Source organism: Sturnira hondurensis, unplaced genomic scaffold (assembly GCF_014824575.4).
Source record: "Sturnira hondurensis isolate 20B ecotype Veracruz unplaced genomic scaffold, ASM1482457v3 Scaffold0002638, whole genome shotgun sequence".
NCBI classification, from domain to species: domain Eukaryota; kingdom Metazoa; phylum Chordata; class Mammalia; order Chiroptera; family Phyllostomidae; genus Sturnira; species Sturnira hondurensis.
Window position 1 is genome coordinate 5,327,179 of NW_028075269.1, and position 26,014 is coordinate 5,353,192.

The window sequence follows — 26,014 nt, forward strand, 5'->3', positions numbered from 1 at the left end:
ATTTATTATAACCTCAAGCTGAAACAGCCCAGGTCCACCAATAGAAGTAGAAGTTTAAAAAAAAAATCTGTGGGAGACCCTGGCCGGGTAGCTCAGTAGGTTAGAGTGACATCCTGGTATGTCAAGGTTGCAGGTTCGATCCTTCATCAGGACACATACAAGAGTCAACCGAGGAATGCATAAATGAGTTGAACAACATGTTCCATTCTCTCAATGTCCCTCTCTCTCTCTTTCCCCCTCATTCTCTCTTTTAAAAAAGCAAACAAGCAAAACCCCCAAAGCTGTGCTATATTCATACAATGCCACACTGCTCAGCAATGGAAAGTGATGGACCTTGGATACACAAAACAATGTGAATAAATCTCAGAAATTTGTTGAGTGAAAGGAATCTTACAAAAAATACTGTGTACTCCGTGATTCCATTTACATAAAATAAATGTTAAAAGAGGTAAAACCAGTCATTGTGGAAAGTACCTGAGGGGAGGGGGAGCAGGGATTGACTGGGATGAGCAAAAGGGAGCTTTTCAGGGTCTAACACTGATTTATGTCTTTAGTGGTTGGTTTGCATAGCTGTATGAAGTTGTCAAAACTCAGGAAATGCCTACGTAACATCTGTCCATTTCATTGCAGGTAAACAAACACCACATGATCTCACCTATAAGTAGAATCTAATGAACAAAATAAGCTAATGCAAAAATAGAATAATGGGCATGAAAACACGGAGCAGACTGAAAGTGATGGGGGGAATCATGGAAAGAAGGGGAAAGGACTAGACAAGAACATGTATGAATGACCCGCCGACATGGACAACAGGGTGGGAATTGACTGGGGGATGGGTGGAGGAGGGCTAAGGGGGAAAATTGAGACAACTCTAATAGAATAGCAACAAAAATTATTTAAAAAAGAAAACTTTAAACAGTTATTTCATTCTAGTTAATGATATGCATCTAAAAAATTAGAGGGATGTATTTAAATATGATGGATTATCAAATGGGTAGAAATCTAGATGGATATGAAAAAAGTAAGTTTATTAAAATGTTAATGGATGACATATATATATGGGTTGTAAAAGGCTTTAAACCTTGTTGCATGATATCATTTTTATAATAAAATTTAAGGGCCAAAATACAACAGCACAATTAAAATTATATGTAAATCTTACAAAGGTATCAATTCTTTCCAAATGCACTTTCAGACATAATGCAGTCCCATGAGAGATAGTGCAGTTAAGTCACATGCAATATATTTTATTTTAAAGTTATGCTGAAAGAAAGCTAAACAGAAAGCAAATTTTCTCTTAAAAAAAGTAACAATAGAAACATTTTTTAATTTTAAACTAAACAAAAAAGGTGACAGGATTAGATAGATACAATTTTATTTTAAGAGTTTATATATGTTTTCAAACTACCTATATTCCTATAATAACTAAACAACCAAATGATTTTTTATACTTACAAGTAAATTGTATAAAGCTATAATCAAGATAATAAGTATTATAGTAATTATAAATATAATATACAATCATACAATTAAGCAAGGAGAAATTATTCTTTGAGGTGATAATGCTGGGAGTTTGGCAATAAAGTATTTGGATTTATTAGACAAAGTGACTGGCCATAGTGAGCAGAATAATATCCCAAATGGAGGAATTGATATGATCAATACATAGCATAATCAAAAGATATTGAAGTGATGAATCTAGAATGTAGGGCCAGCACAAAGGAGTGTTGTGAATAAAGGTGGTGAAAGGTGAGCTGGCTGGTCATGCTTTCCTGGCAGCCTCCTGGTACTTCTCAAGTGTAAGAATCTGTATGTGAGTTTCCTTGTGTATCTCACACGCTTTTGTGCCTGTGTCCTGAATAGCCCATGCAGGATTTTGACATGTACCACACACACACATTTCATGGTATGGGATGAAGATTCACTGGCTATACCTACATAAGCCTTTACTGATCCAGGTGCTCAGCTTGTCGGAGAGGTGGGGAAAACAGCTCTTGACAAAATCCTCAAAGGTCACCGTTGCTAAGGCATTGATGCTGGCAGCCACGGTGCTACAGGGAGAGAAAAGCGAGAACACGGTCCGAGCTAAACAAAGCTAAGCCACCAGCCTGCCCCGTTTCCCAGGGCACATAGATAAGGCAGTGCTCTGGGACAACGGATGCAGACACACATCCTCATCCTGGAACCCCAGGGGAACCACATGGCCTGTCTACACACTCTTCAGAGCTGATTGTCTGCTTAATGCTCTTTTAGTTCTCCCACAGACTCCACTGAACAAGCTAGGTTTTCATGTTTTAACTCCCACTCATTTCCCTTAACAAGATGTTAAACGAGTTATCCAGCAGTATCAGAGAGATTGTGGATGTGCATGTGCGGATGTGCATGAGTGCTTGAGTGTGGTACGGGGGAGGGCTTAGGTTACACTTGAAGCAAGATGTAGTGGCTATCCTAACTCAGGTGTCATTTCACTTTGACATTCATTAAGATTAGTTAATGTATTAATAACATTCATGCATCTGTTCATTCACGCTGGGTACTAGGCATATAATGGTGAACAAGAAAACAAAAATTGTCCACTTGTTTTGGAGGCAGGGACATTTAACAAACAATTGTGTGATTGGTTAATAACTGTATAAACTGTTATGAAGGAAAATAACAAAGTGCTAGGAGAACATGTCTTGCAGAGACCTAAACCAATATGAAGTTAGGAGATTCTCACCTTAGGAAGTTATGGTTAAAAGGGGAACTGAAAACACCCATGCACATTGAGAAAAAGATGTTCTAAAACAAAGGAAAAATTACATTTAAATGTCTGAAAGTTTGTTGCATTCAACAATCTGTAGCCATCAGAGGGGCTAGTCAGCAATCAGTAAAGGGGTAAAGGATAAAAGATAAGGCTGGGAAGGAGCCAAAGACTTATTAAACTCATAAAAGCTCTTTGACTTTCCCATCAAAGTTCAGTTTTATGGCTTTAAAAAGGACCTGAAAGTTGTCACTTTCTTCACAAAATAACATGAAAGCTTATTGAATTCCTTATAGAAGCCAGGAGTATTTCAGCTAGTCGAATAAATGCCTATATACATTCACATGAGGCAAAATCACAACCACAAACAAAAGTTCTAGAAAACTAACAAGGTGATCAACAAAACCTGGGCAACCATTTGTAAATTTTCCATTGGCATCCATTATTCGTTCTTTTGTTACCCTCCAATTCAACATCTGAAGACTTGTTATAGCTGTGCCAAATGTATGAAAGAAAATTGGAACTACTTCTTTTTGTGGTAATGCTGGATAATAGTACTGTTAATCTGAGCTGTAATCTTACGTCAGTTGGAATAGTTCCAAGGGTCCATCTTATGCATTATTTAATAGTTCCATTCCTAAATGACAGATATAGTAAGTACAAACTTCCTAAGACCCATTTCTGGGAATTGAAACTGTAAGTACATATCATTCTTACTTTCCTGAGAATCAAGGCCTGGTCTACGTTCCCTGCAGCTTCATGGAAGTCAAATAAGGAAAGGAGCTGATCAAATAAAAGGAGCACCCATGCTCCCATCACGCATGTCTCAAAATTAATTATGTGAAAGTTGCAAATATTATGGTTAACCTTGGAATCCATTGTGAAGGAGGGAACACAAAGCTGAATTTGGCCCAGAAGGCTCAGCTTTTTAGAACCTCTGCTGGGCTGTTTTTGCAGTCAGGTGTATTATTCATTCATATGTCAACTTCTCAAATTCTAAAACTGCTACAACAAGATGGTAGAAACTTTTTTCCCTATCTCTCTACCACTATGCCTTTACTCCAATATTCTAGTCTTCCCCTTTGCCTAATCCAATACCTTCCTGAACATTATAGCAGTAGTTTCTCTCTAATACATACTCCTGAAGCCACCCCTTTTGTGGAATCTTTAAGGGGTTGAGTCTGTTGACAGCTCTATTTCAGTAGTCCGAAGAAAGTCAGCCTTGGAGTGAGAGAAAAAAGTGAAGAGTGCTCTCCGGAAAGGGACAAACTGAAAAGCTAGTGTCACCCCTGCTTGTGTGTGATCCTCTGGTGCTCCTTGTTTCTGCCTTAGTTTCCGCGAGGTCCTAATGCCAACACCACAGAGCAATATCACTTTGTGTTGCTAATGGGGAATTCTGAAAACACAGAGCAAAATATTCAACAGTACACTGAGTTAAAATTACAACATTAGCAAGTTGCAGTCAGTATGTGGATTCAAGAAGTTTCTAGTTTGAAAATTTGTCAACATAATAGTAATATGTCAAAGCTTAACAAAGTACCCATTTTAAAATTTGCAAAATTTATTAATCAGAGGGGAGAGGGGAGGGAATTTCAGGGGAAAAGGGGAAGGGTTTACAGGAACCAGTATAAAGGACACATGGACAACAACTAAGGGGGGTGGAAATGGGAGGGAGGTGGGGAGCACTGGGGGTGGGGGCTGGGATGGGAGTAAAAGACAGAAAACTGTACTTGAACAATTTTAAAAAATTTAAAAAATAATAATAAAATAAGATTTCCAAAATTTAATATTCTCCCTGAAAAAATATTTCCTAAAAGTATAATAAATATATGTATTTTATCCTTTTTTACAGTTTTACTAATTTATTTAAATACTTAAAATGTATATATCTTTCAAATCAAAATCTAAACTCATGTCTAATGATAGAATTTAAGAAATATTCCCTTTAAATTATACAACAAAACAAGGATTTCTGCCATTTCTCAATTGATTACCATTGGCCTCAAAGCACAGTTATATGTGAGAATTAACATGGAAGCATAATTACTTAAAAAAGAGAAAAAATGCAAAAATATTTGCAGATATTATGATTTCAGTACAATCAAATCCTAAAAAATTAAAATAATAATTGAAAATAATTAGGAAAAAGCTAGATATCAAGGGAACTTCTGTAAAAGAAATGTAATTAATAATTATGAGCCTCCCAGATTTTAAATCATATTTTAAAGCACAATTGCTAAAATTATTAGAATTGGCATAACTGTAGACAAATAGATCAGAGAAATATAAAAGGGAATCCAGAAGAAGTCCTGAACACATCAAAAAATGTAGGATGTACTAAAAATGGCTTTTCAAATTAGTAGTGAGAAGGCTTTTTTTGGTTTTTACTAAAAAAATAATGAGACAACTGGTAACTCACTAAGAAAAAATATGCGTCAGAAGCTCCATTCCTCATGTCACATGTGTAGTCTAGATGATTTAATAATATTTGACATTTAATGAAATCATTAATATGTTAGAATAAAGTCTGTGTGATTATTTATAATCATAGCATGGAAGCCTTTCTGAGAAAGATATTAACTTGAAAGTGTAATGTAAAAGAATTGATTAATATAGCCCTGGCTGGTGTAGCTCAGTGGATTAAGCGCGGGCCTGCGAACCAGACTATCGCGGTTCGATTCCCAGTCAGGGCATATGCCTGGGTTGCAGGCCGGTTCCTTGCAGGCTAATTACCAGCAGGGAACGCACAAAAGGCAACCATACATTGATGTTTCTCTCCCTCTCTCCTTCCCCTCTAAAGATAAATAAATAAAAAAAATTAAAAAAAAGAATTGATTAATATAAAATAAAATCTCCGTATACTCAAAATACCATTAATAAAGCCAATGCACAAAGAACAAATGAGAAAAACAAGACATGTCAAAAATATTTTCAGATTTATAAAGAGGAAAACTCAAAAGAAAAAAAATTCCTGAGTAAATGAATTGGTCTTTTTCAAAACAAATAAATAAAAGAAAATGAATGGCCAGGGAAATTAGGGAAAGGTTGTCGATCCTATTTATGATGAAGGGAATTCATGGTTAAATTAGTTACTATTTTTCAACCACCAGGCTGGCAAGGTTAACAGTGCCATAGTACTCAATATTGACAGTAGTGTGGGGAAGGAGTTCCACTAGTGTTTTCAGTGTATAAAATAGTGCAAATTTTTGGAAGTTAATTTAGCAATGTGCATGAAAAGTTTTAAGTGAACATGTACTTTGACACAGTAATTGTACTTCTTATCATGTGCAAGGATATCACAATAAGATGTGCAAGGATAATTGTGCAAGAATATGCTATACAGAAAGACATACCATGGGGTGCACTATGTCTTGCCAAATGTGGAGCCTAATTCCCAATGGGCAGTGTTTGGAGGTGGGGCCTTTGAGACTTAATCAGATCATGAGGGTGGAGCCCTGAGGAACAGGATTAGTGAGAGACCATTAACTAGACCACCGGGAGAGCTCCATCATCCCTTGTAAGGTGTGTGGTGTCAGTAAGAAGACAGCCAAGTTTGAACCAGAAAGTGTGTCCTCACCAGACACCAAATCTGCCAGTGTGCGGATCTGAGACTTTCTAGCCCTGAGAACTATGATTAATGCATTTTCACTGTTTATAAACCACACAGTTTTCGGTACTCTGTTATAGCAGGCCGAACAAACTAAGACATATGCATATACTTATGCCTTACATCAAAGCACTGGAAGATCAAACAATGAATAGGGTAGATCTGCAGATACAGAAAGATTTTTAAATTATGTTAACTTAAAGAAATGAAATAGTATACACTATGCGACCTCTTTTTGTACACTAAAGAGAAAAGGTGCATACGTTCATATAAGCAAAGAAATTTTCTGATTTGTTAACAAGAAATTATTAAGAGTGGTTAATTTTGTGGGATGGGGCAAGGGATTTGAGGGATAAGATACAAAGTTTTTACTTTTGTCCGCTGGTACTGCTTGAATTTTGGCCCTGATCAATTTCCTGTGTTAAACTTGGCCTTTAACCAATCCTGTAACTGATTCTGTTCAACTGAGTTCCAGGAAGGGAAGTAAGACTTTTCTCACTTGCTGAGTCTCTGGTTCTCAAAGGCAGTAGGTCTGGCTTAAGGGAAAGCAATGACGCTACCTCCCTGCTCTAGTGCATTGCCCTTAACCCTGTGGCCCCTACCCTTCTCCAAGTCACTATCATCTCTCACTTGAATGAAGACAAACGCTTCCTAACGAGTCACTCACTTTCACTGCTCAGGCTTTTATTATAAGCTCTTCCCCACATAGAATACTGAGTCTTCAGTTGTATGACATCACTTACTCCCTTGTTTCGAACCTTCTGTCTTCCCATTTAATTTGAAATGCAAACTCTTTATAATTTCATAATCTGATGCCTGCTCACCTCTTCAAACTCATCCCTATTTGCTCTCCTCCCAGTTCCTCGGCTTTAAGCCTTCTGTCTGTTCCCAACATATTCCACACAATTTCCTTTCTGGGGGCTTTGGAATTTGCTCCTCCCCCTGCCTCTAAGCCTGCCTGTGCTCTTCACAGAGCTAGCTGCTTCACATGCTTTCAATCTCATCACACAAGTCACAAACTCAAAGAGGAGCCTCCTAAAGACACTATTAAAAACAGAGTCCTCCAGGCCTCACCTCTCTCTAGGATATCACTCTGTTATTTCCTTTATACTATTTGTCATCAAACTATATCTTGTTTATCTTGTTCACTTATATATTGTCCACTTTCTATGTCAATTAGAATGCAAACTCTACATGAGGGAAATGTCAGCCTTGTTCTCCACTGTATCCCCACGTCCCGGTCATCACCGATTGTGCCTGGCATAACATAAACCTTAGAAGGATGTCTATGTATGGAGGATGGGAGTTGTTAGCTGCCTGAGTGGGCTAGTGAAAACGGGGAGAATGGATTGCAAAGGATGGATCTGCAGAAATACATTGTGGCTGGATGGCAAATGCCACTAGAGGGAGCTGCCTAGTATAAAGGTGGTGTGCAGTTGTGGGGGCAGTTGGCACTAGACAGGACTGACAAGTTAAAAGAAAGGTCTAGTGTGCGGGCACACCTAGGTTTACATCCTGCCTCCGCAGTTTACTGTGTCCCGTGGGTAAGTTGTCTACCCTGCTAAATCTCCGTTTTCTTATCTCTAAACTGATGATAATGTGAGTAACGTTTCACCCTCATATATAGTGCAACAACTAACAAGCAAACACAAATAAAGCACTTAGCAGCATGGTTGACACTCAGTAAGTACTCGGTCAATAAAGACCGATGGTTCCCTACCACCGCCGTCACCTAATCACCCTTGTTGCACCATCATGGTCATCACGGCGCAGTGCTGTCAATGCACTAACCTCAGAGTTCCACTGAAGGCACAGGACACAAACAGTCCCGGCATTCCAGGCGTTGAGGCAAATATCTCCATGACGAAGTATGGCATCAGCTGATGAGGAGGCAAACAAGATAGGGTGAGTGGTCTCGTCAGCAGTGTTTGAACTGTGCAAAAGTAGCTTTTTTAGCAAAAGAAAGTGAAAAATACACAATTAATAAAAACAGAGGAGTTTGCATGGACTAAGGTTGTTATATTCTAGCAAACGAGGTTATGACCAATCCAATTCCATGGACCCCAGGTCCAGCTGTAGGGGGGGTGAGGAGGAGCAGAAAAAGAGGCAGTATTAGGAAAAAGGGCTGGACAAACTTTAGAAGGTTCGGAGGCTTTAAAAATGTTTCTTTTGTCTGCAATGTATGATATTTTCTTGTCTGTTTACCCTTAAATTTAGCAAGTAAACCCTAGAAACAAATGCTTAACGCAGGTCTTCAGGGAATCTAGGTGCTATGATTCTACTTTGTAGCCTGATTTGTGAGAGAGAACCCCCATAAGATAGGGTAAGACCGTGGAAGATATAGGGGAAGACAGAGGAGATGACTGGTCCTCCTGAACATTTGTCTACAAAGGGAATTTTTAAGAGAATGTTTAGTGGAGAACATCGGGGTGATATTGTTTAAGCTGTTAGGATAAGACATGAGTCAAAGCATTGAAGAAATATGGGTCATTTTGTTACATTGGAGACCAAAGCATCATTAATCAACCTTGAGATGTCTAGAAAGAGTTGAAAGGCAGCTTTGACAACCAAATCTTTTAGTTCAATCTCACCTCTCTTTGTCTCAGCCTTGCCCTATCCCCTGGCCTCATCTTCAGGGGCAAGATAAAGTATCTTTTTTGTTTTACATGTCCAATCCCTCGTATTAGACCCTAAGGTGTGGTGATACCACCCAGGAGGAGAGAAAAGACCCCACATTACTCATCAATGGCTAGAAGCACACTCATTTCAACCATTCCCAGGGGCCTGACAGTAACACATACCTGGTCTGGTGCTGAGACAGTGCCAGAAGTCCAAGGGTCACAGTCTTTGAAGTAGCAGTACATGATTAGGCCAGAGAAGACAGCACAAAACAGAATGATCCAGAGACCCAACAAGTTGAAGTACAAGGCTCTAGAAAAAAAAAAAAAAAACCCACAGGTCTATCCGTAGCCTCTATTCCAAATTACAAAGACTCGAAGTGAAAGCTTTTTCGGCCTTGTTGCTTTAAAATAAGATTTTACAGCCTTCAAGAATTATTATATTTTATACTTATGTTCTTGTTTTTTGTTTGAGAGCATTACAATTTTAGACTGATTACAAAATCTGATTGAAGTACATTTGATGGATTTTTTTTTTAAATTGGGAGTTTTTCTGCAAAGCCTCAATGTGTGGCATGAGATCTATTTTCTTAGATGAAATTTCATGTAACAATCACTTACGTATAACTTCAACCGGTGTCCTTCCCACTCAATTCAAGAAACTGTCGAAAAGCCAACTTACATTTTAACATTTTATTCTTGTGTGAAAGTAAAAAATTTACTCATTTTCTTAATCTGAAAATAGACTTGGAAGTAGGCTAGCTTGACAACGCCTGAGAGAATAAAAAGTCTCATTCTGGCTCCAGTTGCAGAGAACCAGGAGAGAGGCACTGGGCGTTTTCTTGGATCCAGTCGCTAAATGAAAGGAATTAAATGCATCACATTCAAGTGTAAGGAGCACACATTCATTCCAAAGTCCCCTAAAGCCTGTGCTGTATAGGTATACCGGACTTTCAGAAAGCCCTGAAATCTAACTATTCACTATTGAAGCAAATATGTTCAATGATTATTTCATTGATTGGTTTCTATTTGACATTATTTACATCAGCAAAGAGTTTTACCTCAAAAGTTATTCTCTTGGGAGTAATCTTACAACGTTTATCTTTGGGTTTCATTTGTTTGTGTGTGTGTGTGTAGGGCTTGAATTAGAGATCGCCTTTTGAGAATACACATGATACATAAAGTGATCAATACCTATGAATTGCATTGGTTGTATTCAGGCAAACTCTCTGTGCCAGCTTCTTCTGAGTACCTTGCGGTCTAGCAAGCAGTGAGCACAGAACCCACATTCATGGAGGTGATATTCTTCGGCTGGAGCCAAGCAATAATCTCTGACATGAACTAAATGAATGAGATAATCTTCTATTCACATCTAAGATATAAGAAATATAAAGAAAAAAGCAGAGGCAACGGAAATAGAAAACAAGTATGCATGTATGTGGATGTACTCATATTAGTGGGGAGATAGAATGGTGCTGGGGAGGGAGGGATGCAATAACCGGTACCAACTCCTCCTACCCTCAGAGCACCACTGCCTACCAACAGGGCTAGCACATAAATTGCACCTTCAACTCTCATTTATTTTAAAGCAGAGTTTGAAATGAATTTTAATTTTTTTAAAATATTTTATTTATTTACTTTTAGAGAGAGGAGATGGGAAGGAGAAAGAGTGGGAAAGAAACATCAATGTGTGGTTGCCTCTCATGTGTCCCCTACTGGGGACCTGGCCTGCAACCCAGGCATGTGCCCTGACTGGGAATCGAACCAGCAACGCTTTGCTTCACAGTCCTGTGCTCAATCCCCTGGGCTACACCAGCCAGGGCTGAATTTTAATTTTATATGAATCTTAATATCAAAGACATATTTGACATTAATACATTTTCGTTAATTCAGCTATTAGATCAAGTGGTGACCATGCGTTTAGAGAGTTTGTTAGTATTATTTATTATCATTGGATATAAATATGTTACTAGTGAATTGCTGAAATGCTAGTAATGCTTTCACTTCTTCCTTCCGAGAATGTGTGAAGTATATAAAGTGAAATATTCACTTTTAGAATTTAAGTTACAAATTAGTGAACCATGTCCAAGCAACTTCATTTCATTTGGTTTAAATAACAAACTGTTTATTGAAAGTACTTTAAAATCAGTTGCAGAAATATTCACAGTGACTCTTTCTTGCTCTAGGAAAAGTTGAAGGTACCCTGACAAGTCAGGGGTGGCTGGAACTTTGGACAGCAACAATGAGGATAAAATGCTCGTTTTAGGTGACATGTTAGTTTATCTGCACCAGTTTTGCAGAAGAGTGCATGCTTTCTCTTGGTCCCCATTTGAGAGTGTGGCTGACTTCCAGGGCTTGGAACAGGACTGACAAGCTGTGTGCCTGCTGGACTCCATCAGAGTACGCAGGCCTGGCAAGGATATACTGGGAAAACTTGGAGCCCCTAAAGCCCCATTATGACCTGCCTCTTCTTTTTAAATCCTTCGTTGAAAAAATTGAAGGTATAGCCATCAAAAGAAAAACAGTAGTTGAAGAAACCACATGCTAAGTCAGTAAGTGAGAAGGGTCATCTCATCACAGAAACTAAGTGATATATGCTGTTTACCTCTGCATTGCTCTACACAGCGCCTAATTTAACCCTGTCATTTCTCAATAGAGGCAAAAATGATGGAGAACAAAGACAGACTATTGAGTTCAAATCCTGGTTCTAATAATTCCTTGCTAAGGTGGGAGTAATAATACATGCCTCAAAATGTTGTTGGAATTGTTAAATGAATCTTTCTGTTTCTCTTATATGCACACATTAGGAAGCATTAATGACTACCCATTAAGGGCAAAGAAAACAGAGAAATATTTGTATTAATAACTTACAGCTTGGCATGCTTTTCTGTTTTGCAAGAAATACATCGCTGGATGGTTGACTGATTAACTCCATAGACCCCGAGCCACGTAAAAGTTCCTCCCACTGATATTGTCCAAAACGTATGTCTCCTGAGAGGATCCGTATCAAAGCTACAGGGCAGAGAAAAGAGAGTGAAAAAAGATTTTTTAGGGGATTAGGTCATGCAGCTAAATCTTTATGAAAGATGAAAAAGTAGCATTGAACATACTCAATTATGTCTAGTCGAGATCCATTTGCTGATTGCTCTAACACCCTGTGAAATCCACCAACTTGAGCTGATCCTTGAATGAGAATGCTTAAGAAGCCCACAAGCATGACAACCATCTGAAATGCATCTGACCACACCACTGCTTTCAGTCCTCCCTGAAATGGAGAGAATGGGTGTGAGTTCTCAATGTGAAGCCTGCAATTCTTCCAACTCTGTTAATATGATCTATGTTTCCTTCCTTCCTTTCTTCTTTCCTCCGCCTTCCCTCCCTTCCTTTTTCTCCCTTCCTTTCTTCTTTTCTTTTCCTTTCTTTTTTTCAGCATAGTTGCTCAGCACCTTTCATGTGCCAGGCATGATGTTAAGTATGGGATTAAAAGAGATAGATTTCGTCCTTAATTTATAAATTAACTCCCTTAACTTCTGTTATAATCCAGTGGCAGAAGCAGATCCTAGACAATAATATAGCTTTTAACTTAAAAATTGTGGAAAGTGTAACTGAAGCAGATAGAATGGAGTCCTGATCTGGTCTTAAGTGTCATTGGAGTCAAGCTCTGCAGAGTGAGAGGGAGTTTACTGGGTCCAGAGAACACAGAGGAGAGGGAAACAGCAAGAAGTGCAGAGAAGCACGGCTGCCTGAGGATTCAAAGGAAAGCTAAGACTATACAGACTGAGAAATATACAGAGTGCCCATAGGGAGGCTGCTGAACTTGCTAGAGACCAGAACACACAGATTATGACAAGGCCACGTAAATGATTTCTTAAGAGCAATAAGAGAGCAGTAAATAGATTTATGTGATGAAAACTTTTGTTTGTTCCACAGTAGTTTCAGTAGTAGCTGTGTGGACAGTAGATTGCAAGGACCACAGCAGAACAGGAGTGGAGAGAGCAACTCAGGGTTTATTTTAGTTGCCCATGAGACCACAGGTTGAAGTAAGGCAAAGATAGAAAGGAGTTGATGGATTTGAAAGATATTTGGGAGGTAAAATCAACATCGGTTATGATTAACTGAATATAAGTGAGAGGGGAATGAGGATAATCACCCAGGCTGAGCTTGTGCAACCTGAGATTTCTTTTTGTAAAGCTAGAGACAGTGAATAAATTTTGGAAAGCTGAAATGGTAGAGAATACTTAGAAGAAGAAAGAACTAGGAAGGTATGATAGATTCTGGGTATTCATGGAGAAAGGAGTTTTAAGAGCTAGAAGATGGTCAAATAGTGGGTTGAGCGATCCAGAATTTCAGGAAGATGGAACTAACAGTACAACACAGGGCAGTGTGATTGGACGAGAGGTTAGGGAGGTGCTTAGACTTCCTTGGAGAACCTGAAAGCAAACGAACAAACAAACAAAACAGTATCTGAGCGCTTTTCCCAAGGATTCTGAATAAACTGAAGTCTGGGGTAGGGATCAGTCCTCCGTGTTTTTTGAAAGTTCCCCAAGTGATTCTAATGCACAGTCCTAGTTGAGAACAGGTGGACAAGAAGAAAAGAGGAAAGAAAGAGACTGATGGAGTAACCCGGGTATAAAATCCCATAGCACCTTGGTGAAGGTGGAATGAGCAAATCAGAGAAATGAGAAAGATTAGACGAAATGATGTATTTAAAAGAGCTTTGAAAATGAATAGCGCTCTGAGGACAAAAGGCCATGGTATTTTTAACAACAAAAAACAGAACTATCTTCCCCTGTTACTCCTCCAGCGTGTCAAGAACTTCTGTGAAAAGATGGCAGGCATCATCTCCATCTTAAAAAGAAAGATGCTATTAGGCTTGTCCCATCATTTCTTTTTAAATTCCAATTAAGATACAATGAAAAATACATTAAATTCCCTGCCAGAGGCACCTGATTTGTATATTATGTTCAGATTCTGATTTGAAAAATAGTCAGTTACTTAACTCCCGCCTCCCAAAGAGTAGCATTTTGATTTTCCCTAAAGACACCGAAGCTTCCAAATTGAAATCTCAACATCAGAGAGAGTGATATGAAGATCAAATGTCAAAAACCTCGGTTTTCAGAGAGTATTTCACATCGGTTATGCAAAAATATGCATAAACCTGAACTTCAGCTAGACATGAGGTAAGAGAACAAACCGCTTTATCAAAAGTTCATTAAATGATAGGTTATAACCACCCTGAAAATTGCTCTGACTCTATGACTCCTTCCCATAGCAAGACACACACCTCCAAGCATGCGTGCACACACAACCACGTACACACACACCACTAATCAGGATTGTGCCATAGAGTCACTAAGTGTTTATTTAGTGAGTCTGTGTTGTTTGCTATCCAGTGTTTATTAGATTGCATACCCCTGAATGGCAAGTACCACTTCCTATTTCCTTAATTTCTCCCACCACTTGTTTTAGGCTAGGCAGCCACAGGGTTACCAGTGTAAAGTGTCTGCAGTACGTCCCAGCAAAAGTGTTAGACATAAGCCACGATTTGGTGAGACACCGCAGCCTCTAACCTGGCTAGAGAGCAAAGAGAAGGAACAGGGGTGTGGTGGGAAGACATTATCTGGGTGGATTTATTCACCTAAAGAAAGGTTTCCAGCACTAGGCTAAGAAGCTTGTACTTTATCCTGTAAACAACAGGATGCAAGAAGAGAATTAGCTCAGTCAAGTGGCTTGAAGAAATGGATGTTTCCCCATCAACCTGTCAGAGGCCTGTAGGGTGGGAGGGAAGCACTGAAACCAATTAGGAAGTAATAAAGTTAGTTCATTTTAGCGTATTCTGATTATTAAACTATCCAGACTTGTTTCTGACATGTTACTTTTTGGTTTCTATTTGTTCTATTTTCTCTATGCTTTCCCCCCCCATCTTTTCTTCTCTTGCTTAAATCAGTTGAGGTTTGTTATTATTTTAATTCCATTTTTTTCACTTTGATCATTTCATTTAAATGAGTCCCCATAAAATTTTCAATTTAGAGTCTAAATTTAAGAAATGTCAATTCAAGAATTATAAAATCTTTAAGTCTGCTTAGTTTCTTCCTCATTTTACACACTATTGTTGTCCAGTGGTGATGATTCTTTTTCTTAATCCCCAAATTACATGTAATAATAACAATTATTATATTTTAATATTATATAATTTTATATGTAATTAGATTTATATAAATTACACTGTACCTTAAAATTATTATCATCATTAAGTACCAGAAATTGTTTGGCTAGACTTTCTGAATGTTTACTATTTTATTATCTTATTACTTTTTAAATCTAAAACTGGATAATTTTTCCTCTTCCCACAGCACTTTCTCCAGGTCTTTCTCACATGAAAATGTTTTAGTGGTAAGTTCTCTTGGTTCTTGAGGGTCAGCTCCTGAAATACTGGTTTGCTAAATACGTGATTCTAAGTTGACAATTTTTTTTCACTTCAGTGCTTTGAAGATGTTATTCCACTATTTCTGTCTTTCACTATTGTTGCTAAAAAGTCAGCATTTAGCATCCCTAGCAATGTATCTCCTTATCGTTGTGTGAGCAGGTATGTCAGAGCAACTAATCTCAGATAACGCCAGAGGCTTAAGGAGCAGGAGCCTATTTTTAACCTAGGGAGGAGCTGTGTGTGTCTGGAGTAGAATGGTATGGGAGTGCGGATGGAATGGAAACAAATTAAGATAAAACTTTGTAGTGTAAACAAATGGTGGGAATTGCAAGTATGAAAAAGAGAGATGGGGGTATTTTTAATTCTATATTCTCATGATATATATTTAAAAAGTATGTGGTAGGCACATAATGCCAAAATACATGTAGGTCTACTACATGACAACATATCAAGTACTTTATTTCTCTATAAAAGGGAGGAAAGAGAATCCAACCATCGGGAAACCATCGCCATATTCTTAATTGGTTACTTACAGCCTTTGGATTGTATACGGTGCTGATGACTCGAGAGAAGAGAGATTCCAGTTGCAGGGCATGGCACAAATAAGAGGTGCTCCATGAATGGTTGTTGAACTAAACTAATTGTAGCAATTGTATAGATATGTTGCCTACACCACCAGATTCCTTAGTTAAAGACTGAGCATGTGTAAAGCCAAATCCGTAAATAAGAGACAAAAGCAAGCTGTGGAATGCTCAGGTTTACAAAATACCGGCCAACCTTGATTATTTGCACATGCATTTAGTTTTTCTCAGCCATTAGACAATGAAGTATAAATGCTACTCATGGTGTAGGATCACTATTAATGAGCATTTTTTTTCTCAGAAGTTGCATTTGGTCACCTAATCCTCTGATCAAGGAGGTATTTTATTCACTAAGTCTTCTCTTAGCCGTGGCTTTCTCAAATGTGCTCAGAGCTTAAATTCCATTAATGGTTGATACTAAAAATAGTTTTAAATAAAACAACAGCACCTTCCTCAGGAAACAGTAACAGATAAGCCAGCATACTTGTGTTTCATTGCAGTTTCTGCTATATTTAGAAGCCCTGCTGCTGGAGATTTGCCCTTATCCTGTATTAGGAGATAGTGCTAAATACTTTTTCACAACTAGGTACATACCAGAGTACAGTAGAATGTGCAAACAAACCCTGTTGCAAATATGGAGCCCCAGAGATCAAACCCAGTCACTGCAAAAGGAGAAAAAATATTGAAAGAAGTTTTTCTGAGAAAAGCAAAAGAGCAAGCATTACAAGGGAAAAACATCAGTGTTTTTGTCTGTGTTTTATGTGGGCAAGTGAAAATAAAATTAGAGGTTTTTTCTTAAATTTTCTCACTTCTGATAAGATTATTTTACTATATCATTATACATCAACCAAGTCTATAAATTTCACATCATGTTAAAATTCAAACTTTTCCTCCTAAAATTCTGGAGCTTGCAATCTGCTCCAAATACTTGTGTTCGTTTTTCCTTAACAAAGTTAGTGTGAGGACTTTGAAACCAATTAAACATCCTCATGAACTGACATTTCTCAGTGTAAGTAGAGACCCTAATTCAATCGACTATTGACAACTTTCAATCTGACAGGTATTAGGAAATTTATTTCACTTGTTTTCCCTTTTTGTGTCTAGGATTCTATTCTCTCAAAGGGGTCAAGTATCCATTTTCAAGTAATTACTTCAAGCACATTTTATACTCAGATTATCAACTTCATGAAATCACTGAGAAATCACTATTTGTATAGGCGACCGTACTTAGTCCTGTGTCTATACCATACCAATCCTGCCGTTGTTAAGTGATTACAAAACAAAACAAACAACAATTAAATTGTGTTTGGAACCATGTGAGCAAAACCAATCACTGTTTCAAAGTTCTCTTTTGAGAACTTTATATCATGACTCCTACAGTAATTCAGAGCAGCCTAAAAACAGGAATGTCTCCCCAAGATTCTTAATGTTTATTTCTCAAGGTGAGAATGCATGCACAAAAATGGTGGACTGTACCCAGGGAAAGGTTGACAACTCACCTTGGTTGAGCGCCAGGGCAGGAGCATACACCACCACACCTGTATAGAGAATCTGGTAGAGAAACAAGAATTAGGTGAACACAGAAAAATGACACAAAAAGGAAAGCTGCCTAGAAAGTTCTTTATCGACCTTAGAGATATATTTCCTTCCCCTTGTTTGCCAAACATTTCATTCCTATCCATTCTCATTTTGAAGTCGGTGTCCACTGTAACTAGTTTGCAGAAGGGATGTAAGGATTAGACGGAGGAATAACTAGTAGGGTGGGACTTTTAAGACGGCTGCAGATTTTGACATTTTATGGCTAGATTTTGTGCACTTCCAAAGAATAAAAAACTGGGTTTCAACTTTTTGATTTACTCTGTCTCCCTCTAGCACACATCACAATGGCACGATTATGGGTAGCAGTTTGTAAAATGTGAGTGTTGAAGATGGAAAGCATCTGTGAGGATGAAGTACCATGCAAAGAAGACTACAACCACACACCGGGTACACCTCCTAACTCCCAGAATGGCAACCACACACTGACAGAAGTGGGTGCAGTCCCATTCATTCTATTTTAAATGAAATTTCACCATTTAGAGATGTATGGGAGGGTTTTAAAAGGCAAATACCTGTGAACAGGTCAAGGAGCATTCTTTTCCTCATTTTGTCTCCCTCAAATCCTTCAGTCCCTGAGTGGGAGTTTTCATTAAGAAACAGGAAGAAGGTGATCTTTTAGCAGAAAGTGCTTCCTGAGTGGTGGAAATGCACCAACGGGGTGCCCCAGGTAAGCTTGAGGCTAGATTGAAGGTACCCCAGAGCCTGGGAGGCAGGAGAGGAGTCCAACAGGAGAAAGTGGTAGGATTGGTTTGGACATATTGTCTTCAAATGAGTTTCAACAAAATTAGTATTTCTGGTTCAACTCAGCTAGTTTTAAAAAAGAAATCCGTTACAAACTGACAATAATCAGAGGGGAGGGGGATAATGGAGAAAAGGAGGGCAAGGGTCATCAAGGAACATGTATAAAGGACCCATGGACAAAGTCAACGGTTTGGGGGGAGGATTGAATGTGGGAGGTGGGGGTGGGTAGTATGGAAAAGAGTAACGGGGACAACTGTAATTGAACAATTAAAAAAAAGAAAAATCACTCAACAGACCATTTCCTATCTTTATATACAAAGCGACTTGTACAGGTTAATTAAGAGTTGATGTAAATTTTAAGCAAATGTTTTTTTGTGTGGTCTTGATATACACTTGTTTGTTATTTGTACATACTTATGGGGCATATGCAACAGGTGACGCTTGATTGAGTCAAGATATGATCACATACCTTGAAAGCGCTATTCCTGAAAGAATGTGGTTTCTTCTTCCTGTGAAGTCTCCCTTGTAATTGGGTTAACTCCCCCTGAAGCACCCACACCTGTGCCTTGTCAGCCCACAGTCCCACAGCTGCAGCCGCCATCTCCTTACCTACCGTCTGCACAATGTAGATGAGTGTTGTGGCAAAGCGCACTAGTTTGTTGAATCGTAGCTGTAAGTACTGTAGAGAATAAACAACATGCAAAAAGTCAGTGAGTTTCACATGGAGCGGCTAAGCAGTTTTCACTTCTTTGGTGTTCCTTTGAATTTAGTGCTTTGGATTTATCATGTGATTTTACGCTATCTACTTGGCAGAACAGAACAAAAATTTGGATTGTTTCAAGTCAAAAATATGTTGAAACTCAATTCTTGCTCAAGCTCCTCACGAATGCCAGGAAACACAAACAGTTGCTTGGAAAAAATCCACATATTCTGCCTTTCTACTTGGGGTTTTTCTATTAGATATACCCAAACCATCATTTCTTTTTATATTCCCACTGCTCCAAAATATACCTCAGGCTTTTATTTTCCCTTTCCTAGATCACTGCAGTAGCTCCCTAATGGGTCTCCTGAATTCCAGTCCTTCCACCTGTTTTATCAACCACACATCAAGTCATGTTGATTCTCCTACGTGGAACTCTGTTCATGCCCCTCTTTTTCTCAAAATCTTAAATTATTCTGTATCATGAAAGCTTCATATTCTAAACTCTTTATTATTTGATCCATAGTTTTCCTATGTTAAGTCAACCTAGAAAGACAGTGTGGAGAAAAAGATGCATTTAAAAAAACCTGAATCAGAAATAAGGCTCCTTGGATTCTAGTGTGAGCTATGCCACTGTCTCACTCTTTGATCTAAGCGTCTCATCCGTGAAATAAGGGAGACTATCCCATCACATAATTTTACATCTGGGAGAATGTATTGACTCATTCAGTGTGTCCAGTGGCCAACTTCAGCATGTCTACCACTATTACTACAGTCAACAGACTGTGAGATGAAAAACGAAAGTTCAACAGAAAAGCCACCTTTTTCCGGGCTGCACAGGTAACATTTACCATCATGACGTTAAATTAATTTCAAAGCCCCAAGCCTGGTCTAGTCGCCTTCCCTTCCATCTCAGGAAATAAATAGCAAGGCCACTTTTCATGTCGGTTCAAGACCAAATAACATGGAGCCAGCCTTTACTCCTCACTGCCTCTCCCTGCTCACATCCAGTCCATCACATAACCCTGGGGCCTACCCCCCACTTTCACACGCACATACTTACTTGCACCATCTCCTCTGTTGCCCCTATAACACCACTACCTCCTGTCTAGATTATAGCAATAGCTTCATAATTAGAACCTCTGCTTCCACAGTCAAATTTCTATAATCATTCTCAACATCCAATCAGAGTAATACTCGAAGTACAAATCACATCTTGTCATGCCTCTGCTCAAACTCTATAATGAGCATCTCACAGAGAGGATGAGCCAATCCTTACAATGACCTAAAAAAACACTTCATAACATGGGTTCAGACCCTATCAGGCCCTAAATATCTACTTCACAACAAATGCTTTGTAACATTTACTGTGCTAAAATAAGATTCAATAATATCTTATACCTATACATCTAATTTCTCAAAATTTAAATACAACTGCTATGATATCACAAATGTAATTCAAAGGAGAAATAAAAGGAAAAAATTACTTTAAAAAGTAGTCTATAATGCCTAAAACCACTACTATCACAGAGGATATACAGAAATAATATTCCTTGCAATTACAATGAAGAAGTTTGAATTAAAGAGAAGTAAGGAGTTTAGAAGCCATTTCTAAAACACAAGTCCAAGAAAACTGAGAGAGCAGGTAGACGCTAACCTCTAAACTAGTGGTAAAGGTAAATAATAATCTGAATTTATTAGTGTATAATTAAAATATAACATCAACTGAAGTAGAAATAGCACGATGAGACTAATTATATTTTTAAAGATTTTATTTATTTATTTTTAGAGACAGGGGAAGGGAGGGAGAAAGAAAGGGAGAGAAACATCAATGTGTTATTGCCTCTCCTTTGTCCCCTACTGGGGACCTTGCCACCCAGGCATGTGTCCTGACTGGGAATCAAACCAGCAACCCTTTGCTTCACTGTCCAGCACTCAATCCACTGAGCCACACCATCCAGACCAAGACTACTTATAAACTAAGGGAAGATAATGCAAATGTATGATACTGGAAATGAGCTGAGCCTAATTTGTAACTTGAGGGTGAGAACAATTCCTTCTGTTTTGACATAGGACAGAATAGTGACAAAGTAGTACAGATGACATATTTTAGTCTTGAAATCCCACTGTTCTTGCCATGTAATACCCACCTCAAAGCTCATGGGCTTAAAAATCAAGGATGTGTTATTTCTCCTAATTTTGAAAATCAGCTGGGTGATTCCTCTACTTGGTTCCCCTGGGTTTTCATGGGGTTGAAATCAGCTAGGTGAGAAAGTCCAAGATGGCCTCACTAACACATCTGTTGGTGATGGCTGTCGGCTAGTGTGTCTTTGCTTTCCTTCATGTTTCAACTCATATTCCAGCAGATAGACCACCTGGAACAGTTTCCTGACCCAGCAGTATTGGTACAGCATTCCAGTAAAGCAAAGGCAGAAGCTATGAGCCTAATGATCCCTAAGCTCCATGCATCACTTTTGCCACATTCTGTTGGTAAAAAAAAAAAAAAAAAAAAAAAATCACGCCCTGGCTGTTGTAGCTCAGTGAATTGAGCACGGGCCTGTGAAGCAAAGGGTTGCTGGTTCGATTCCCAGTCAGGCCACATGGCTGGGTTGCAAGCCATGTCCCCAGCAGGGGACACATGAGAGGCAACCACACATTGATGTTTCTCTCCCACTCTCTCCTTCCCTTCCTTTTTCTCTAAAAATAAATAAATAAAATAAAATAAATCACAAGTCTCTCCAGGTTCAAGGGTTGTGGAAGTAGACTCTATTCCCTTTGGTCTTTAGGACTTAAAAAGATCCCGGAAAGAAGATTTATGGATAGGGAACAGGGAATGGAAGATGAACAAAGAAACAAATTCAAGCATCATAGATAATAAAAGTAATAATAATAATAATAATAATAATAATAATACAAAACTCTTAGGTCAGATTAACTGTTTGTCAGACTGCATTAAAAGTATTTGTATATGAATGTCAACTATAATTTAAAAATAAAAAAGTTCTTGCATATGATACCACATTATTTTGCAGAGACATCCTTTGAGACAAGTGATTTTATTATCACTCTTTTACATATGTAAGAATTAAGTACAGAGAAGTTAAGTAATTTTCCCAAAGTCACACAGCTAGCAAGTGGCCAACTGGTATTCAAAGCCAAATACACTGAGTCTAGAGTCCATACTTTTAACCCCTATGCCATACTGCCAAATCTTATAGAGTAAGGGCAATCCCAAAATAACCTCATATGTACTTAACATGTAACTTTGATTTCTTCTTTCTTCTTATTAGGGTATAGAAAATTTAACAATATGTGGAGGGCAATAAACTTTGTAAATAAAATTTGTACAGTGTAAGCATTGTAGGCATTCCCACTTATAGATATATTTTAAAACAAGAGGTAATTAACTTCTTCAACCCATGTTTGTCACAGGAATGCACTGATCCTGTAAATGTTTTTTCCCCCCATTTCTGTACTAACTTAATAAAACAGAGTTTCAAATCTCCTCAGTTTCATATTTGGTTCAATGCTTTATCTCCAGAGGTGTGCTTGGAACATAGTAGATGCTTAACAAATATTTGTTGAAGGAATGTTTAGTGGTACAAATGATTTTCACATTTCTGTATGTTTTAATAATGAAAAACCTTTTTAACATTTCACAAAAGCTTCATAAAATATGGCAGTTATTTTCTAGGTGGAAGCTGGAGTTGATAAGATCTCAGTAATACACAAAGTCATCCCGTGGTTAAACAATGGATTTAGACATTGAACTTGTATTTTCTGAATCTAAGTCTCTCTCCCTCTTTCTCTCTCTCACACACACACATACACACTCACACATACTTGTTTTTAAAATGCTAGCAATGCCTTTGAGAGTCCAAATTTAATAGACAAATGGAATAAAAACTAGAATGTATTTCTATTTTCAGAAGTACTCTGATGAACAATAGGTGTATCTGTACATATATTTTAAGGTTAAGCATAAATTTAGTTATTCTCTCTTGAATATATATTCTAGGTAGTAACTATTGTATGACCCAATCCTTATTTCCTTTTTGGGGTAGGGAGAGAAAGTTAATGTTGAATTTTAGGGGTATAATCACCTGTGGAATCAAAGTTTTAAAACCTTCTAGAAAGTGTACAATTGCCTGAATGGCTTTGAGGTCTAGAGTAATCCTTTATAATCATTTAGCTTAAGAAATAAAGGAAAGAAAAAGGTCTGTGAAGAGTTCTCTGCTGGGACTTAGTAAAAATAAACTTTGATAAGGAAAATAAACACCATTTTCATAGAAACTGATTATTAATCATACCTAAATATCAGACATGCACATTCAATGATTTAACTTGATATTTTTCTTGAGAATTATTGCAATGTCAAAACACAGCTACCTCATTTTCCTTTCATTAAAATAATTCACATATGTCCTTTATTTATCAAGTCATTCCTATTAAAATTGTTTTTAATTTTTTAGAAACATTACTATCTTCCCATTAATAACTGGAGCACAATGATAATTTGTATTGCAGTGCTCAGCTCTACTCTCTAGTGGAAAGAGATACAGAGAAAATAGGTTCTCAGTAGGCCTTACTTACTATGCAACCTTGACTGAATCATTCATCTGTACTATCTCTGTTTTTAGCTGGAAAATGACAAGTTCATGGCATGTGTCCAGCATGCTTTTCAGAATGATGTTAATAATAATACAAATAATAACCTTAGCTCTCTCTCATTGAGAATCTCTTACAAGTTAGGCAATGCCTTGGGTGCTTACATAGGGGTACTCATTATATCACTAAAATAGCTTCATAGTGTTGACTCCACTTTGTTCTACAGATGAAAGAATAGGTGTGTTTGTACCCAAAGCTTAAGCTTGTCCCAATAATATTGTAATATCTTTTCTTGAAAATAAGTGAATATTCTTCACTTTCCACATGTTACCACTTAGAGGACATGTACTGTTACAGAAAAAAGCAAGAATAACAAAAACATTGTTCAAGTGGAGACAGAATACCAACTCCTCTCAAAATAAAAAATAGGGGAATAGCTGTCTTACCTCATAAGTGCTGGTGATGCCAGATTGGTAGAACACAGGCAGAAAGAGCTCTGATGTCAAGATGATGACAAAAGTATAGGCAATGGCGAAGAGCCCAAAGGAGGCCCCAAAGCGGTAGACGTCGGAAGGGGTGCCCAGGACAGTGACGGCTGACATGAAGCTGGCTGTCAGAGACAGGGCCACGGGACCATAGGTCATTTGTCTCCCCCCAACTAGGAACTCCTTTGAAATTGCCTTCTTTCTCTCCTTAACAGCAAAAAACACTCCGATTCCAGAAGAAACAATAAAGAGGCCTGCAAATACGAGATAATCCCAAACCTTGAAGTTCTTCACCTCCATGCTGGGAAGTATGGCACCAGAGAATTGCTTTCAACCAGGCCTCGGGGAAAAGTTGGTTCCAAATGGGAAGCTCAGTACAGCAGATGTTTTGCCCAGACAGCAGACTGATTCTGTGAAGAGAATGGTGACCAAAGGCACTTTATGCGTCTTCAAACACCACGTTGTGCTCAGAGAAGATCTGAAACGTTGGCTACAGAGAGGAATCTGGTAACAGTATTGACACTAACAGATGAAAAATTAAAATTTTACCCTGACGAGGAACTGTGCTCCTTTACTTAAGCATATGCCACAGAGAAGGAATTCAGACGTGTTCTGAAATTAACAAACTGGGGGAGCATGGATGTGGAATGGACTTGCCAGATAACATGCTCTTTTATCTCCAGATTTTTTTTAAACTTAAGGTTAAACATTACTGGGAAACAGAAGTGATAGAAGATGACCACATCAGCATTTTAAATTTGTGAGATGGAATCTGTAAAATGCAAACACAACCCCCTCAGTGGCATCCTTCTCCTGAGTAAGGGAAGGAGGAGGGTGTGAACCTGCAGTTGCCTGAGACAGTGAGTGTGGAGGGAAAGGAGCAAAGAACCAGGAAACAGGCTTTTGTCCAAGTTGGCTGGACCTTCAACTGAGCTATGATATTGCTGACAAACCACTTAACTTTTCTGAGATTCATAGGAACAAAGGAATAATGATCTTACAGGGTTATCATGAGTCTTTAAGGGTCTCAAACTTCCTGACTTCTTTTACCTGATCTTTAAAATGAAAGACAATAATATTTAGCTTATTGGCTATTATTTATGCTTACAGGGGAGCATATTGAACTTAACAGCAGATTCTCTCTTGACACGAGGCCTGAAAAAGGACTTACCAAAAATGAATAAATTGTTTGTAGTCCTCAGCTTTATCTTTTCCATCTCCCCTTTATTTTGACCACTTTATAATGTTTCTACCCAGAGGCTTAGTTAGAATTCAGATCAGGACAAACAAGAGAAGAAAGGTGGAAATCCAGTTGTAGATCTTTGTTTCCGCCCTTGTTAGACTCTGTCAGTTGTTCTGAAGTATTCCCAGCAAGCCTTTGGTGGCAATTTCTCGGTGTTGTTTATGCTTCTCTTTCTTCTCAAACGGTTTTTGCAACCCCACCTCAACAAAGCACAAGATCTAGTTCCTGTCTCCTTCGTTCCCTGGAGCCTCTCCTGACTCACATTTCTTGCTCCCACACCCCAAATCAACTCTGGCAGGATGCAGTCTCCCTTGGAACTTTGTTATTTGCAAGTGCCCTCATCAATTGTAAAGAATATAGCCGTGTGAGTTGGTCAGCTGTTATAAAGGCACAAGTCCTGGTTGAGAGAGCAGAGTGAATAGTAGCTATTGTAGAAAATAAAGAAATAATTTTAAAAGCAAAAGAAGAAAACAAAACTACCCGTAATGCCCAAGGCCAGACATTTTCTATCAAAAATAAGAAACTATAATTTTGCTTTTGACTTCCAGGTAACGGAATAAATCTTTTATTGTTTGTTTAGCATGGACACCGTCTTCATTCCTTACTTTTGCTCCATGAATTTGAATTCAGCACAGAAGCTTCGATGGCTGAAATATGCTGTT

General features: G+C 38.2%; 1 protein-coding gene across 2 annotated transcripts in view; it reads right to left on the reverse strand.

The window, feature by feature from the left end:
* Nucleotides 1-24,752, reverse strand: part of SLC5A12 (solute carrier family 5 member 12) — a 46,986-nt gene extending 22,234 nt beyond the window's left edge. For both annotated transcript variants that reach the window (XM_037040412.1, XM_037040413.1), the window contains exons 1-9: nucleotides 24,071-24,752; nucleotides 18,930-18,995; nucleotides 17,476-17,527; nucleotides 16,571-16,638; nucleotides 12,079-12,233; nucleotides 11,840-11,980; nucleotides 9,152-9,281; nucleotides 8,142-8,230; nucleotides 1,939-2,051 (exon numbers count right to left, since the gene is read on the reverse strand). In XM_037040412.1, coding sequence (XP_036896307.1) covers nucleotides 1,939-2,051; nucleotides 8,142-8,230; nucleotides 9,152-9,281; nucleotides 11,840-11,980; nucleotides 12,079-12,233; nucleotides 16,571-16,638; nucleotides 17,476-17,527; nucleotides 18,930-18,995; nucleotides 24,071-24,409 — 1,153 coding nt within the window. In that variant the 5' untranslated portion in view covers nucleotides 24,410-24,752. The remainder of the gene's footprint in view (nucleotides 1-1,938; nucleotides 2,052-8,141; nucleotides 8,231-9,151; nucleotides 9,282-11,839; nucleotides 11,981-12,078; nucleotides 12,234-16,570; nucleotides 16,639-17,475; nucleotides 17,528-18,929; nucleotides 18,996-24,070) is intronic.
* Nucleotides 24,753-26,014: the final 1,262 nt, after the last annotated feature.